This window comes from Cupressus sempervirens, chromosome 4, assembly GCF_028749045.1.
Source record: "Cupressus sempervirens isolate cs-2001-9-10 chromosome 4, ASM2874904v1, whole genome shotgun sequence".
In the NCBI taxonomy this organism is placed as follows: domain Eukaryota; kingdom Viridiplantae; phylum Streptophyta; class Pinopsida; order Cupressales; family Cupressaceae; genus Cupressus; species Cupressus sempervirens.
In genome coordinates this window covers 51,582,607-51,600,426 of record NC_143121.1, presented here as the reverse complement: position 1 = coordinate 51,600,426, position 17,820 = coordinate 51,582,607, and the positions used below count along the sequence as shown (strand labels likewise).

General features: G+C 31.2%; 1 protein-coding gene across 1 annotated transcript; it reads left to right on the top strand.

The window, feature by feature from the left end:
• The first annotated feature begins 15,603 nt into the window (after positions 1 to 15,603).
• LOC149559886 (E4 SUMO-protein ligase PIAL2-like) lies at positions 15,604 to 17,341 on the top strand. Its single transcript, XM_089827505.1, has 5 exons — positions 15,604 to 15,666; positions 15,763 to 15,847; positions 15,948 to 16,078; positions 16,214 to 16,411; positions 17,195 to 17,341. Exons 1-5 carry the CDS (start codon positions 15,604 to 15,606, stop codon positions 17,339 to 17,341), a joined length of 624 nt encoding a protein of 207 aa, XP_089683631.1.
• Positions 17,342 to 17,820: the final 479 nt, after the last annotated feature.

Here is a 17,820-nt window from a genome sequence, read left to right as displayed (position 1 = left end):
CACTTATGCAATCTGCCATTTAATGAATGTCTTAAGTGTTCTCTTTCCAAGGTGTGAGAGTAACATGAAGCAAATTAACCGTTTCATCTAATCCAACATCCACCCACTAGCCAAAAATAAAATACTAGCAAATAATTTCAGAGTATTAATTTTTGAGGTAGAGACAGGAAAAATAATCTACTCATCACATTTCTGCAAAATATAAAGACGAGCTCAATTGTAATGCTTAAAGTAACAGACCAAAAATTCAGATACACGTTAAATAGAATAAGAAAATTTCCAGGCTACTTCAATTCATAACTTCTGTTATTAAACAGAATGGGAGAAAAGGTTCTAGTTTTCTAAACAGAAAAACTTCATGGAATGTCAATGGCATACTTGCAAATAGTGAATTTTGGAAGGCATGTGCCTCAAATAGGCCTTTATGCTTCTAGTCTCTAGAGTGTTAAAAGACCTTTGTGATTCTATCCTACCAGACGTGTCCTGCTCCTAGACAACTAAAGACAGATGGAACGAGCCAGAATCTCTATACAAGACTAAATCTTTGATAAACAAATGATTCCTCAAGAAAAAATTATATCTTCTTAGGATGGCTGAAGAACATAACACCAACAAGGTAAGCTGACTGGCTGTAGTCAGAGTAAGTATCAGTAAATTACTTTTCACTGTAAAACAGGAACTTTGTAAAGTGTTCAAAACACATACCATGTAGGTTTCTTTCAAAAGTTCCTCATTTAACACTGCCACATCTTACTGTCAGGAGGCCCTCTTAAACAGTAAACTACCATCGTAGTTTTTTCTGATATTTTGGACCAAATGGCAAATAACAATATCCTGATATGAAATGTGATATATAATCAATCATTAATTAAAATGAAATATACAAAAGATAAGAGAAAAGATAGCAGATAATGATTAACCTTCAGATGCACCTCCCCCACATTTGTACATTCCGGTATGGCAGTAGCAGATCATAGTTTCTGCCTTCTAAATAATTTTCCCACTGCTCTATTGGCGGCGCCGCTTTTGCCCATGATGTGGATATTCTGGTATTGGAGCAGAAGAATCTCTTTTAGCAGTGTTGCTTATTTGGCCCTCATCATCACGCTTCTGTTACATTTACGTCCACAAATGGTTAGCTTGTTTAAATCAAGTTAATACTTTAACAAATTTAAATTTATCTGGAAAACACAAAACTACATCCTCAATTCTATAGGATGTAGTTGCTTCTTGAGAATTTGTTAAAATAACTTTGACGTACCCTTCACCTGCTTGCTCAAATTGTGGGACTCCCTGAGACTTCTCTTTGGGAGAAAACATTACCCCATCCAAATTTCCTAAAAGTTTACGACCTAGTTCAAGCCTTAGTTCAGTCAAATTTGATGTAGAGAGGAGGCTATTTGACCTTGATATTTCTTCCAAACAATCAAGAAGCAATGTTTCTAAGATATTTTGACCTAGTTCAAGCTGTAGTGCAGTCAATTTTCATTCAGCCTCCACGTCATCTTGAATTGCAGAAGAATCTCTGGTAGCATTGTTGCTTACTTGGCCCCCATCATCAGGCTCCTGTTACATTTACATCAACAAATGGTTAGCTTGTTCCAATTAAGATGTGCTTTTAAAAACTTTAATTCACCTGGAAACAAAATGCGATCAAACATTACAGAAATTAAAAAGAATGTATACATAATGCATTAGTTCTAACATAAACACAACCAATTATCAACCCAACATACCTCTAAAAAACTAAATTGAAAGTCTTTCCTCTTTTCTGGAACCTGCAATGTTGTGTCTGCATCAGAATGCTGGATTGCTGCATCAGAATGTTGGATGGTTGCATCTTCAATTCTATAGGATGTACTTGCTTCTTGAGAATTTGTTGAGGGAAGTTTATCATTTGTTTGAAATGCTTGCTCAAATTCAGGGACTTCCTGCGATTTTTCTGTGAGAGAAGACACTATCCCATCAAAATTTTTTAAAATCTTATGACCCAGTTCAAGCTTTAGTCCAGTAAAATTTGATGTAGAGAGGAGGCTATTTGAACTTGACATTTCTCCCAAACAATCAAGAAGCAATGTTTCTAAAACTTTTTGACCTAGCTCAAGCTGTAGTGCAGTCACTGTTCTTTCGGCCTCCAACTTGTCTTGAATTGCAGAAGTTGTAGCTCGAATAGAACATGGGGCATGTCCTAAAAGAGACTCAGTTTCAGGCCTAGTTGTAGTCACTACTATGCTTCCAGTAGTATTAGTGACATTAGATGATGCTCCACCAGGCCCAAGGAAGACGTTGCATGGGGCATGTCCTAAAAGAGACTTAGTATCAAGCCTAGTTGTAGCCACTGCTATGCTTTCAGTAGTATTAGTGACATTAGATGACGCTCCACAAAGCCCAAGGAACACGTCGCAAGAACTTATGCCTAATGCAGGTATTTTAACGTTTGATGTAGACAGGTCACCATTTGAACTTGATATAGGAATCAAGTTTTCTGCCAAACAAACAAGAAGAAATTCTTGGAAAAAAAGATATAATTATTCAAACGCAGAGGAAAAAAATCAAAACAAAAAGTTTTTGCTTGTTAAGGAGGCTGCTTCAGCTAATGCAGAATTTTTTTTGATAATTGTATAAACAGGAAGCATCTCATAAAATTAGATATAGAATGAAATGAACATTAAAGTTGCATGCCCGAAGAATTAAATTCAGAATGCTTAAAAATTCTACGGGAGATGCACCTTTAAATGTAGAGGCCAAAGGTTCTGAAGATCTTGATAGAACTTGAAGATCATCAGTCAAGTTTAATGTAGCTTCAGACTTTTGTTTAAGAAGTGACTGCTCTTGCTCCAAATGTTCTAAAATATTTTGAGACATCTCTCTTGACTGTTGTTGCAATTGGAACTCAGACGCTGACAAATAATTCCGCTTCCTTGTTTCCGTTGCTTTCTTGTAAACTGCAATCAGTAAATTTCGTCCAGATTTAGATTTATTTGCATGTAATGACAAATAATTGATTTGATTAAATCAAGAAGGTTTAATTATTTAAGTCGTTGAATAAAATAGAATTACCCAATGAGATGTAAGGTGTGGTCCTTTGTTGGGTCCTCTTCCTTATGGGGTCTCCAAATACTAATCTTCTTCTCTGTTTTAAGATCACATCACTTTATTAAACAACTTATCTTCAACCATGAAAGCCCAAAACAAAGAAAATCATCAAAAAAATTGGAAAAAGTGTTGTCAAACACGGATTCCTACCTCTCTTTCACTTATATTTCGAGACTGTGTTGGGTTCTTTTTAAAATGCTGACGAGATTCTGCACCCATGTAATCTTTAGCTATACTGATGGGAGTAGGGGTAGCTCTGCTTTCCTTTTCCCTCTGTTCTTTCTCTGAATTTTGCACATTCTTTGCTTGATCTATTTCCATGGAATTAGAGCCAAAATCATAGTTTACTGTCCTTGCCTTTTTCCTCTGTTCTTGCTCTAGATTTTTCAGACTGTTTGTTTCCTCTTCAACTTGTTCAAATGTGCGCTTTCTCCGGATGTAGTTGAAGCACTTCACTGCACATTCTTTAATAAGATGGCTTGCTGGAGTCACAATTTTTCTCATTATCTCCTTAGCAAATGCCATTCTCCTGTTTGAAATTTGCAGAAAGTATTTCCTGATTTTTCCCTTTTGCGATGCGATGCCACAGTAAAAGATTTGCTCTCAATTTAAAATCTAAATTTTCTGTCAATGATTGTTTCACAGCTATGGTAAATTTGCTCTCTTGTTCATGACAAGTCTCCTCTCTTATACTGCTGGCATAGACGGCATTCTTCATCCACGACTTGCTTTTCGCCGCGGTTTTATAGATATTGTACCACTCATAATAGCAGTAAATCAAGCTCGGGATTGAGTTTCTATCTTCCATAGATTTATGATTTATGATTTCTGTATTAAATCTTTTTAATAAATAGTAAAGCTTTTTTGGTGTAGTAAAAAGCCGTATATCTAGTATTCAACAAAGAACTTGTCGATTATTAATATTCAGAAAAACTAGGAGGATATTAGATGTTTTAATCCAATCTGTACAGTTATCTCCTTAGCAAATGTCTTTTAAGTCCTGATCTTTTTCGTTTGCAACGCCATGCTAGAGGAAAGATTTGTTCTTCCATTGAGATCTAGTTTCTTTTTTTAATAATGATTTGTTTCATAATATTGGTAAGTTTCCTTTCCTATTTATTGTAATTTAACTTTTCTATTTTGTTATTTTATTTTTAAACTTTTTAAATATTTTTAAATATTTTTTTTAAAATTATAATTTTAAAAAATTAAAATTTCAATAATTGTTTAACTTATATATAATAAACAATGTAAATATGTAGATTTTTTTAAAAAATAATATATATGAAATATTTAATAAAATATATTATAAATATTTGATATGTATTAATATTAGATATCAAAATAACTAGGTTGTGTTATAGTACAGTATAAACAATATACTTTTTTTGTTTGTTTTATTTTCAGTTATGTTTATAAAAATATGAAACTAGGGTTTGAGAGTAGATAAATAAAATAATTCTTATGTAATTTAAATGATAAAATAATATAAGTAATAAATTGATCATTCAAGTGAATAAATAATTATGATTTAAAAAAAAAAAATTCTACTAGTTTTTTAACCTATTATATAATAAGCAATTGTAAATATATAAACTTTTTATAAATAATATTTAATTAAATATATTATAGATTATTTAATAATATATATTAAAATAATTTTATTATGTTATAATATTGTATAAATAATATTAATTTTTTTAAAAAAAAATTCAATTATATTTTAACAAACTAGATTTTTTTGGTTTCCTTTTCACTTTATTCATTTTCTCATTTTTTTAATAAAGAAATTAGTATATAATTTCAAAATAGCAAATTAATGGGAGTTTTCTTTTTAAAATCTTAATTTGATTTTTTTTTAAAAATGAGTTTTTAGTTTTAGAATATTTTACTTTATTTTTTAAAGTAATTTAATTTTTAACTTTTTAAATTAATTTTGTTTTTATATTAATTGAAGTTTTTATCTTTCTTTAAATTGATTTAGTTTTTAGTTTTTAAAAAATATTTTTGTTTTTTTTTCCATATTTTTTTCTTAATATTTTTTCATAATTGATTTTTTATGTAAATTTTTTTTGAGATGATCATTTTATTCATAAATAATAAATTAGAGAATGTGATTTGGGATTAAGTATATTTGATAATTCTTTATTTATAAAAAGATTTAATCTATTTGAAAATCTTTACATGAGTAAAATAAGTAACATCAATTTATTAATTAAGCCGATAGGCTTATATGTGGGAGCTTTGCTCCCGGTTTTTACAATTTTTCGTTGGAAAATTGTCAGCCTCACCGGAAAATGGGTTATTTGAGTTGCTCTCGGGTTATTTTAAAATTATTATAAATTATTTTTATTTTCTTTAATTTCTTTCTATTCTTATCTATTTGTTTCTCTAATTTTTCCCTCTTGTATTGATTGGTTGTATCAAAATATTTCCTTTGAACTTGTTTTTTTCCTTTCCCATGTACAATCATTTTAGGTTGCATGTCTTTAAATTGTCCTTCTACTCAATATAGGATTTATTAGACTTGTGTATTTTTTAAGATCTGTAGCTGTTTAGAGTACTTACATTTTGGATAAGTTGTTTTAGATCAATTTGTCTTGATAGTTTCTAATTTTTAGATAAATAGAAAGATTTTATGTCTACATATTTTTAGAAAGATTCTCCATATATCTAGATTTTAGTTTTAGATTTATAGACCGATTGAGATTTTAAGAAAAGAATTTATTTTCAAAATATTTTTAGAAAGATTCTGATCAATTTGTCTTGATAGTTTCTAATTTTTAGATAAATAGAAAGATTTTATGTCGACATATTTTTAGAAAGATTCTCCATATATCTAGATTTTAGTTTTAGATTTATAGACTGATTGAGATTTTAAGAAAAGAATTTATTTTCAAAATATTTTTAGAAAGATTCTTCATATATCTAGATTTTAGTTTTAGATTTATAGACCAATTCAGATTTTAAGAAAAGAATTTATTTTAATTTTGAAAGTTGAATTGATTTACATACAAAAAGGAAAATAGAATAAAAAGAGTATTTATACATGTAGATTAATTTCTATATTTTAAATTTTACAACTAAAAAGATATTGTACCTATTTAAAGTCACTAAAATTCTACCATTGTATAGTATAAGTTTCATTTTATTAATAAAAATACAAAATATATTTAACATAAATGTATTAGTATAAATAAATATAATAAAAAATATTAAATTGCTATTTGATAATTTTTATTTGTAATGGTATTTATCCAATATTTCTACTATCAAATATAATAGATATTAAAAATTTATGTTTGAAAAATCTTGATTCTTGACTAAATGAATTACAAGAAAAAAAAAAATAGTGAATCTACCTTACAATTTGAAATAAAGTAGTGTTATATATCAATTGGAAAATTTATATATTAAATATCGAACTTAGATATGGTTACGGTGTTAATTTGGTTTATGGTTTTAGAGAGAGAATTACAGATAGGGTCAAGGTTTAGAGTTATGGTTATGATTAGAGTTATGGCTAGGGTTGGGGTTTACATCAAGGTTAGGGTTAGTATTAGGTTTATGGTTAAGGTCAAGCTAGAGTTGTGCTTAGGATCAAGGGTTAAGATTATGATTAGCATTTACATCATGCTTAGGACTAAAACTAGGGTAAATGTTAACATTAGGTTTATTGTTACTCTTAGGATTAGGAGTATCTTTATGTTTATTTCTAGGTAAAGCTTTAGATAAGGGTTAATATTATAGTTAGAAATAGTATTAGAGGGATACAATAAAATTATCATAGCTTTTTTCTCAAGATAGTAGTTAGGGTTTTTATGTTAGAATGATAATTACACTTAAGTTATTAGATTCAACTTGTGCTTAGGATCAAGGGTAGGGATTATGATTAGCAAAGTTGCATCATGCTTACCACTAGAGATAGGGTCAAGGTTAACCTTAGGGTTATTGTTGCTCTTAGGATTAGGACTAGATTTTTAATTATAGATGTGGGTATCTTTATGTTTATTATTAGGTAAAGCTTAGGATAAGGGTTAATATTATAGTTAAAAATGACATTAGAGGCATAAATTTAAAATGATCATATGTTTTTGCTCAAGATCGTAGTTATGTTTTTAGTGTCAAATGATAATTGCATTTTAGTTATGAGTTTGATTAGACTAATTACAGGTTATCGTTAGAGGTTGAGATATGAATAATCTTATGGTAAGTGTTAGATTTTGGACTATAATTATAATTATAATCGAGTACTTGGTTTAAGGTTAGGATTAGTAGTATTATTAAGATTAGGGAAATGATTATAAATATATTTAAACCTATAACCTAATCATAATACTAGCCGTTAGCCTAAACTAATGAAATCTTAAAACCTTAAACCTAGTTATAGTGCTAATAATAGTCTAATAATAATCATATCCCTAACTCGTACACATAACCTAATCCAAACCTTAAAAACTTAACACTAAATTTTATGTATGTCCTAAAGTTGGCCATTATTTAACTGTAACTTAACCCTTACCATTATCCTAATCAATAGGTTTAGTGTAAAGATTCAAGTAAGGTTAGGATTAGGGTTCAATTAGGATTGGGTTTCTATCATAGTTACAAGAGAAATATTGTATTCATGGTTACAATTAAAATAGAATTAAGTTTTAAATAATGTGTAATTTGATATAATTAGTTTAGGTTTTAGTTAAGGTTAATATTTAATTAAGATTAGGATATAATTAAGGTTACATTTCAATTAAGGCTAACATTTTTTACTAATTTTGTCATTAATACACACGTATGCTCATTATTTTGCCCCCCCATCTCTCTCTCTCTCTCTCTCTCAAACATTGTCATTATACCATTTCCCTATTTTTCTGTATTCATAATTTTTTATTAAATGGTAATACTCATAAGGTCATTGTGTATATCATTCATGTACTTAGTACAATCATACTAACCTTGTATATGTGGTGTTGTTGCATTCAATACTTCTCAAGAAGCTCTTTATCAATATGCTATCAACTTATTAAAGCTTTGGAAAGTCATTTAATTATGTTCTAATTACTATTTATGATCAATTTTTCTCATTCAATTCAACAAAACAAATCAATCCTATCGGCTCATTGTTGCACATACAAAAATGTGCAACTGCTAGTATAAAATATTCGACAAATGTGATCCAAATGTAAGCATTGTTTTAGTCAGTAAAATTGATTCATTGCTCAAAGTCTGTGTTGGGGTATTTTAATATTACATTCTACATAATAAGAATGCGATTTATTTTGCAAAGAATTGTTTAGTGAAATTTGAAAAGTAAGTATGATTTGTGAATATGATATTTGTTTTGTATACATGTCAAATTAGTAAACATTAACTTAATGCCTTTGATTGTCATTTTTTATGACGGTTTGGTCATGTTAATGCCTTCTATTGTCATATGTGTGTGTGTGTGTGCGTACGTATACGTGTACGTGTACATGTAAATGTACATACATACATACATACATACATACATACATACATACATACATACATACATACATACATACATATATATATATATAGAGTAATCCTTTTCGAGGTGCCTATTTTTCATCAAATCCTAACCCACACAAAAAAACTTATGATTTGATGAAAAATAGGTGCCTCGAGAAGGATTACTCTTAGCATATTATATATATATAAGTATATATAAGTTAGTAGTAGTCATCGTGCACCTTGGAAGATATTTTGGATGATAATAATAATTTTTTTCTATTTTTATAATATATATATTTTAAATAGATCATTTTTAAAACTCTATTATGGATATGGTTGCAGTTAGGCTTAGGGTTCAGAGTGCAATTATTAGTTCTATTTTCGTAAGGTTAGTATCAAAGTATTCTTTTAGATATTTTAAACATATTGTATATATAGTACTTTAGTTGCATAATTAGAAGACATGACTATTTTTCTTCAATTTAGTATAATGTTATTAATTTATTCAACTTTGAATTATGTAGACCTTTAATTTATATGTTGTATGCTTAGAGTTAGGAACATGGTTATGGATAGGGACACAAATAGACTTAGTGAAAGGATTCCTCATTAGAAGTAGGGTTATAGGTAGATTTAGCATTAGGAATATGGCTAGGGGAACAACTAGACTTTGAGGTTTAGGGTTAGGAGTCATGTGAGATTAATATTAAAGTGGTAAATAGTATTATTATGTTTAACAACTATAATTAAATTTTATAATGGTTAGGGTTATAATTATGATTTTGTGTTCGGATTAGGGTTAGTATTAGATTATAGTTAATTTGGGTTCATATTACGGTATACATGCATATGGTTAAGGTAATAGAGGTTAGGATAAAGTTTACAATTGGAGTTCAAGGTTGAGTTTATGTGTACAGTTAGAGTTAGAGTTAAGACGTTAGTTATGGTTAGAACTCTCTCTCTCTCTCTCTCTCTCTCTCTCACACACACACACACACACACACACACACACACACACACACACATCAATTCATAATCCATCTAAATACACCTTCTCTTAATCCATATAAATATACCTACTCTCACTCTCTAGTTATCTGGACCCTACCACTAGTTCACTCTATATTAAAAAAAAAATATAAACCATTCTCTATCTCTCTCTCTCTCACACACACACATGCATACACATCCCTTTCTACTTTGTTTAGATATTCCCCTTAATAACCATCTCTTTCTTTCCACCCTCCCTATCTTACCATCATTTTACTCTCTACCCCACCTTCTCTCTTAAAAATGGAATACGAGAGGATCTCTCTCTCTCTCTCTCTCTCTCTCTCTCTCTATATATATATATATATATATATATATATATATATATATACCCCTTAACCTCTTTCCCTCTCTTTATCCCTTCCCCTATCTCTCTGTCAACATCTCCCTCCCTCCACTATCCGTTACCTCTCTCTCTCTCTCTCTCTCTCTCTCTCTTCCCCCCCCCCCCCCCCCCCACACACACACACACCACCTAATCACCCTCTCTTTACCCCTATCTTTAAGTTCTCTTTCTACCAAAAATGTAGTAGGATCCCCCCCTCTCTCTCTCTCATGACAGTGCACAACAAATTTTCATTTTAGTCATCTATTACAGTTGTGCAAAGTTGAAATTAGACAATGGAATGCCTTGTTCCATATGCAACATAATGTTTAGTTCAAGTGTTCGTAAAGTCGAGTAAGGAAACAGGGGCTCACACCATGTGCAGGCAACATTTATCTCCAAAGTTGAAGCATTTATGAGACATGCATTGACTGAGCCAAGTTGGCAATTGATGGAGATGTTTCAACTGATTACTATTCTATCATTTATTAATTGGATCTCTCTCTCTCTCTCTCTCTCCCTCTCAATAGTAATTCCCCCTAATCCCCCCCTCTCTCTCTCCCTTTAGTAATTCCCCCTAATCACCCTCTCTATTCCCCCCCCTCTCTATATATACGTGCTCTCTCTCTCTCTCTCTCTCTCTAGTAATTCCCCGTAATCACCCTCTCTAACTATTTGTCCCTCTCCCCTCTCTCTTTATATATATGCCCCCTTCTCTCTCTCTCTCTCTCTCTCTCTCTCTCTCTCTCTCTCTCTCTCTCTCTCTCTCTCTAGATATTCCATATAATATCTATCTCCTTTTCTCTCCCTCACTTACTTCTTCCCCACTCTCAATCTCTCACTCCCTCCCCTATTTGTTTCCTCTATTTATATATGCCTCCTAATTGCGCTCTCTCTCTCTCTCTCTCTCTCTCTCTCTCACAGATATTTCCATCATATCCCTCTCTACCCCCCTCTCTCCCTCTCTCTTTATTAAAAACATAATAAGATCCATTGCCTCTTCTTCAAGATATGCCCACTAATCTCTCTCTCTCTCTCTCTCTCTCTCTCTCTCTCGTAATTCTCACTAATCACCCTCTCACTATTCTCCCTTCTCTTTAATCTCTCTCTATTAAAAACATAATAGGATCCTTTGCCTCTCTCTACTTATACCCTATAATCACCCTCCCCCTCTATATGTATGCCACCTAATCACTCCCTCTCCCTACCTCAATCTATAAGATCTCTCTATTAAGATAATCTTTAGCTATTGAAAATGTAATATGAGTTCCCATCTATCTCTCTAGATGTGGCCCCCTCTCCCCCCTCCCTCCCTTTAACCAAGTGTCACTCTATCTTCCCTCCATTAAAAACATAATATGAGTCTTTTCACAATGAGACTATGACCATTATTATGGTTAGATTTTATGTTAACATATGTTATAATAAGATGCATAATTACGTTTCCTTTCATATATATTTTGTTATTGTATTTTCTTAGATTAAATCCCAAAAAAAAAAATGAGAGTTGAGAAAATTATATGGTTGAAAATTTTATCAAATAAATTTTTAATAAAATGAACATTTAACTACATATTATTATTATATTATACAATAATATATAATATAAGAAAATTCAAATCAGAATGTATAATAGCTTTTATTTTAGTGGTAGATCATATCTATCATTTGAAATGAAAATAACAATCTATGCAATATTAATCATTTAAAAGTAAAAATATTGAAGAAATTGGAAACTCGTTATTTATTGAAAAATATAATTAGAAATCTTATTATATTTAAATAAACTCTAAATTGATTTAGAAACCAAAAAATTAGAAACAATTGTATTATATTTTATATTTGATCTAGTTTTAAAATCTATCACTCATACATACACCTCACATATTTTAAAATATAAATTTTTATTTGTTTAAAAATATTGATCATATCTTTAATTTCAATGGTGGGTCATATCTATCATTATGGAAAGAATAAATTAGAATATTATCAATTGAAAATGATAATTTCTATTTAGAACTTAAAAAATATTAAATAGAAAATAAAATAATGAATTCAAAAGTATTATTACCAAATCAAAATGAAAGATAAGCAAATGTGGTGTGTGTTTTTATTTTCTCCAAGAATAAGTGTATATTTTTGTAAGTTTCTAAATCAAATTTGATTTGTTTAAACCTAGAAATTAATAAATTGTATTAATGATGAAAAATTTAATTAATTAATAAATTTTATTAATGATGAAAAATTTAATTAATTAATTTTTGAATAAATTAATATGTTAATAAAAGAGATTTTGGTTTTAAATCTTGAAGTTTTAGAAAAAAGATCATTAATATTATGTCTAATTTTTTATTTTTTTATTTGAAATGACTTTCTAGGCCTATTATTCTAGTCTAATTCTTTGGGCATGTTATTTCTAATTGCCTCCTATTTTTCAGGTCTATAATGTCATGCCCATTATTATGAAAAAACAAAAGACATGTCATGTATAATGCTTTCCATTCTTTTTTCTTTACACGAAAGATTCCTTGGCATATTCCCATTGTATATGCCTCTCGACATAATTATTTTAAATTTTAACATTTAATCAAATATAATTTAAGATTAGTAATATTTATAAAAATCTTATATTTGAGCCAATAGTGGCATGTTGTGATGGTTAAGTTGTTTAGTTGTTATCCTTGCCATCAAGGTTCAAATCTCTCAGGGATGAGGTCCCTCTTTTGTGACGTCACTGGTTCATAGCTCCAGGTCAAAGTGTTTACCCCTCTTTTACCAAAAAAAAAAAAAAAAAAAAAAAATTATATTTGAAAAGTTTTTAAATTTATATGTTTTATAAAATAATATATAATTCAGTTTTTTTAATTATAAATTAGCAATATATGTCAACTTATGAATTTTTCTAAGTTTATATTTTGCAAATAAATGATCTAAATTGATATTGCCTATGATTAAGTTTGATGGTTTATTAATAAATATTAAGTATCATGTTGAAAATTTTATAAAAATTAACATGTCAATAAGCTATCATATATGGCTCAAAAATGGGAAAAAAAGACCAATATAACCATCAAATTCCAGGCCTACTTATGTCATAGTCATCGGAATGAAAATTTGAAATTATACTATTTTGAGATGACATTCTTTGTTATTGTATATAAAGCCAAATATATTTATAGCTAGATACAAGATGATGCAACAACCTTAAATGTGAGTAATAGTTTGTATACGTTTGAAATGTATACACAAAATATTTTTCATTATGCAATAAGAATTTTTAGAAGAATGTAGCTATGAAAAGTAACTTATTTAGGCTCACAAAATCTCTTTTTTCATACATAGTTGTGCAGCCCTGAGACTTGAAAACCTATATTCTACATTTTCTCATAGATAATCCTAAATTCTAATTTTATTTAGATAGTAATTAATTACCAACTTTAAACTATGTTCAATTAATTCTAAAAAAATACCAACCTAATATTAATTAATGTCTTTAAATATAACAAAAATTTCTACCAAATTAAGTATAACTAATATATCATAAGGAAAAATGTAGAGTAAATGATATCAAAATTTCAAATGCCAAAAATTAGAAAAGTAAATCTAAAAGAAAGTATCAAATTTAAGTTGTAGGTGTAGGTGATCAAATTGCAATGCTTGCTGAAATTTGTTCAAGGCTAATGAAATTGTTGAGAATTGATTACTTCAAACACTATATATGAAAATGTCGGATGTTATGGATTAAAACCAAAGTATGAAATGAAAAAATATGTTTGTGTGGACAAAAATATTAATTTAAAATGTAAATATATTAATTTCCCTTATTAATACATGTACTTAATTTTTAATCAATCATGCTAATAACCATATTTTGAACCACTAATCTCTCCCTCTACTCAACCCAAATATTATTATTACAATATAAGTAATGTTATTACCTTGCATTGTATTCATCAATAACAATAAAAATTAATCTCCTAATTTGAACTTGTTGCCCGACTATAGAATTTGTTTCAATTCTACGAGCCATGGTTAATATTTAAAACTTGCCTGGTTTTAAGCCTTAAATTGATCATTCTATCTGTGAAATTTGCAAGTCTTTAAGCCTCCATGTCCCCGGCTTGTTAGCGGTTCCACACAGCACTTGAGATCATTGAAATCCAACTTTTAAGCCTCAAGTTATAAAAGGTTAATGATCGCCACCCAAACACGTATTTCTTAACCTTTAACTTCTCAATATGTTAATGTTAACCACTAAAAATACGTTTTTCTTAACCTCCAAAGAAAAGGTTAATGTTAGCCACCAAAAACGTGTTTTTCCTAACCTTTAAAAAGGTTAATGTTAACCACTAAAAGCGTGTTTTTCCTAACCTCCCACAAGGTTAACGATAGCCATTAAAAACGTATTTTTATTAACCTCTATAAGGTAGTTATTAACCTATTCAAAGCTCTTTCATGAAAACTCAAATATGTACATGAAAGCGATGGGCAACAATGGAAATGAATCAAATGGGAGTCCCTGATAATTCACCGTGAGCAGTGAAAGGAAATTTAAATTGTATAAATAATGGGGAGTTTCTTGACTGCATATTTGAGTTCCTGAATGAATAGTAAAGGTGATCAATAGACATCAAACTAGTTTCAATGAAAGTGAGACCCTCCAAATAACAAGACGGATTGTGCAGATAGCATAGACCATTGCAACTGCAAGGCTCCCGCAGTGTGCGAATGTTTGCTGTCAACAGTCACACAACAATCAATAGTGGACGGGGTGCTGAATTTGAGGGAGTTATGGTTGCATTGTTCCATTTGTCGATAACTCGAACGGAAAGGTCTGAGCACTCAGAGAGGCATTTTATAGGCAGAACCTTCCAAATGTGACCAATCTGCTTGCGATAGTTTTGGTTTTTCTCATTGTGATATACTTTCAAGGCTTTCGGGTTGTTTTGTGAGATCGAAGAATGCACAACAGGCTCAATCCAGAGATGTAACCCAAAATAATGTAGTGATCAACCCATATGTTGAATTGGTATTGCTATGCAAAGACGTTGGCAAGAGAAATCAGTGTCAGTATATTGCATTGTATTGATAAGAATCCATCCCTGTATTGTATCAGGTCCTTTGCTCTAGCCCGATATTAATGGAAGCACTGCTCATGTTTTGAAATACTTAACTAGGTCATCCAAGACATATGTTGATGCAACACACATTTATGTGGATGTGAGAGATGTGTCGAGAGCGTATATATTTCTCTATGAGACTCCGTCTGCCTATGGTCGATGTTTGTGTGCAAAGAGAAGCCTTCACAGAGGAGAGCTCATAGATATGTTAGCATAGATGCTCCCACATTACCCACTTCCAACAATGTTGTGGCCAAACACAAAAGTATCCACAAGGAGTGAGTATCACTAGGAGAAGAAAGTGATGGAAATGATTTTGATCTCAGGGATACCAGTGCTGATGCCTAGAGTGAGTGTAGCGATAATGATAAATTATCCAGCTCATTAAGCAATACAAGTGATAAATCATAAGAAACTTGGGACAGTGGTAGTAGTACATCAAATGTTTGAAGAAATGCCAATAATACCGAATGTGATGCAGAGGTGGCTCTCCTCATCTTCTCCAATACTGGCAAGCTATATGAATTTTCCAATCCAAGCATGGAGAAACTAATTCAGAGGGCAATCGATTCTGCAGTTGTCTATAATCAAGTTCCAGCTATGGTACGTGATTTACTTCAATTAGTGAAATAGGTTTTTGAAAGGGAAAAGGACACTCGACTTTAGCCAGCAATAATGGGACTTATGCCATTTTTCAAGAATGCTTGTAGAAATGGTTGGTTTCATGTTACAGATACAGATGAACTTCTGACAATGTCTAAGGAGTTAACAAGTTACTTCACAAGTATGGGGGAGACGACTTTTTGATGCACACAATGCTATGAGCATCATGTCAAGTATTATTCCTCGGTTTTATCCACGGTTGAGCTTGGTGGGCATTACAGTTTCTCTCAAAGTTAAGAAAGGCTACAAAGTTCTTGCAACTAACTTTCATATTGCCAAAAGACCTACCCCACATGAGAAAATACGATTGTTTGTAGTTCGCTCTGATGATTTGGAGACATCTGCTTGTCTTGTAACTCCACCTCAAGTCAATTTCTTACTAAATGGGAAGGGTGTTAGAAAAAGATGCAACCTGTCAATGGATATAGGTCAACAATTGCCAACAAATGTAACAAGCATGCTTAAGATTAACACAAATCTATTGTAGGCCATTGGAGATTTCAATGGTAATTATCTAATTGCCATAACTGTAATGATCAGTGCCTGCCCATCCGCTTCACCACCTTCAAAGCTGCGAGATTATGTTCCCTCTGCTTCAACAATTTTATCAGATGATGAACTATCAGAAGGACTGGCAAGGATAACCCTTCACTGTCCCATAAGCTGTCGTTGCATTGTGACTCCAGTAAAGGGCGCAACATGCAGACACCACCAAAGTCACAAGTCTTTTGAAGTTTCAAGCTTTTAATTTATCTTTTTGTGATTAGTGATTTAAAATGTCATTTTGATAGGTTAAGGATTTGATCATTTTTGGGTTAATTTTGTTGAGGTTAATTAACCTCACCCAAATCACATATTTGGGAGGTAGTTATTAACCACAGAAGGGTAGTTATTAACCTCTGTGTCTATATAAGGGCTCTTTTGGGCTTTGTAAATGACTTTTTTTGGTTGGAAAAATAAGGGAACACTATGCTGAAATTTTGATCTAGGGATAAATTTTGGAAAGTATGTACACTTTTTATCTCTGAATTGAAAAATCTCTATTGCTTTCTTGGTGCAAGGAAATAAAATGAGATGTTCTTTGGGTTTCTTATTTTAAAATCTAAATTGTTATACGCTGTAGTAGACATTCTCATGGTGCTATGCGAGTGTTTACGAAAGATTATGAATGTGCTTAATAATACTGGTTGCTTTCAAGCGTAGCTCTTGAGCACCTCTGTTATTGATTTTATTTATCGAAGAAGGTTGTGAAGGCGTGTGGTGCATTCATCCTGAATGAATTTCTCTTGAAATTTGAAGTTTTAGATTCCTTTAATTGAAAAACCCCTTTAAAAACTATATCTTATGAGGGAGCTGCCCCTCCAAACGCAGAGGAAGGCCAGATATCAAGGGCCTATCCAACTGTTGTGAACGGTTTGCCACACATTCCGTTGGGCAATTCTACTGTGACAAATCTGTTTACCAACAGATTTTTGGCGACTCCGCTGGGGAGACTGAACAAGAAAGATTGACAGTCGCCTGTAATGAAGTACAATGGTGCTTCCGCATGAGAACATTTTTCTCGTTCTCCAACCGAACCTCGGCTTTCAAGACACCCAGGAAGATATCATCTTAGACTTGAACACTTTAGCCTGGAGGTGTAGACAAAGTCTACAGGAATATCATCAAGTTAATCGAGTTCTTGAAGAAGAAGAAGAATTCGGAGAAATCTTGCGAAGAGCCCCTATTGGTCAGAACATTGTAGTTATTGAGAGAATAGTGGTCATTCCAAGAAGAAACAGACAGAATCTTGGTCATATTCAAGGGCAAATAAATAATAACAACTAAGCTGGCTGATAAACCATACACTCGGGTTGATAGACAAAAGGGTTTGGTAGATGAAGATTTTGAAGCCCTTCAAAAGTTAGATTTTAAGCCAATTACTCCTAAGAAGAAGAAAAAGGTCAAGTCTGTTAGTAGGTCTTCTTCTCCAACTAAGGCTACTGTTTCTCCTACATCCTTTCAAGCTTTGCTTTTGCCAGGTACTATTGTACCTTTAGCTATAAATTTACAGCCCTTGAATATCATTCTTCCGACCATGGCATATCAAGCACC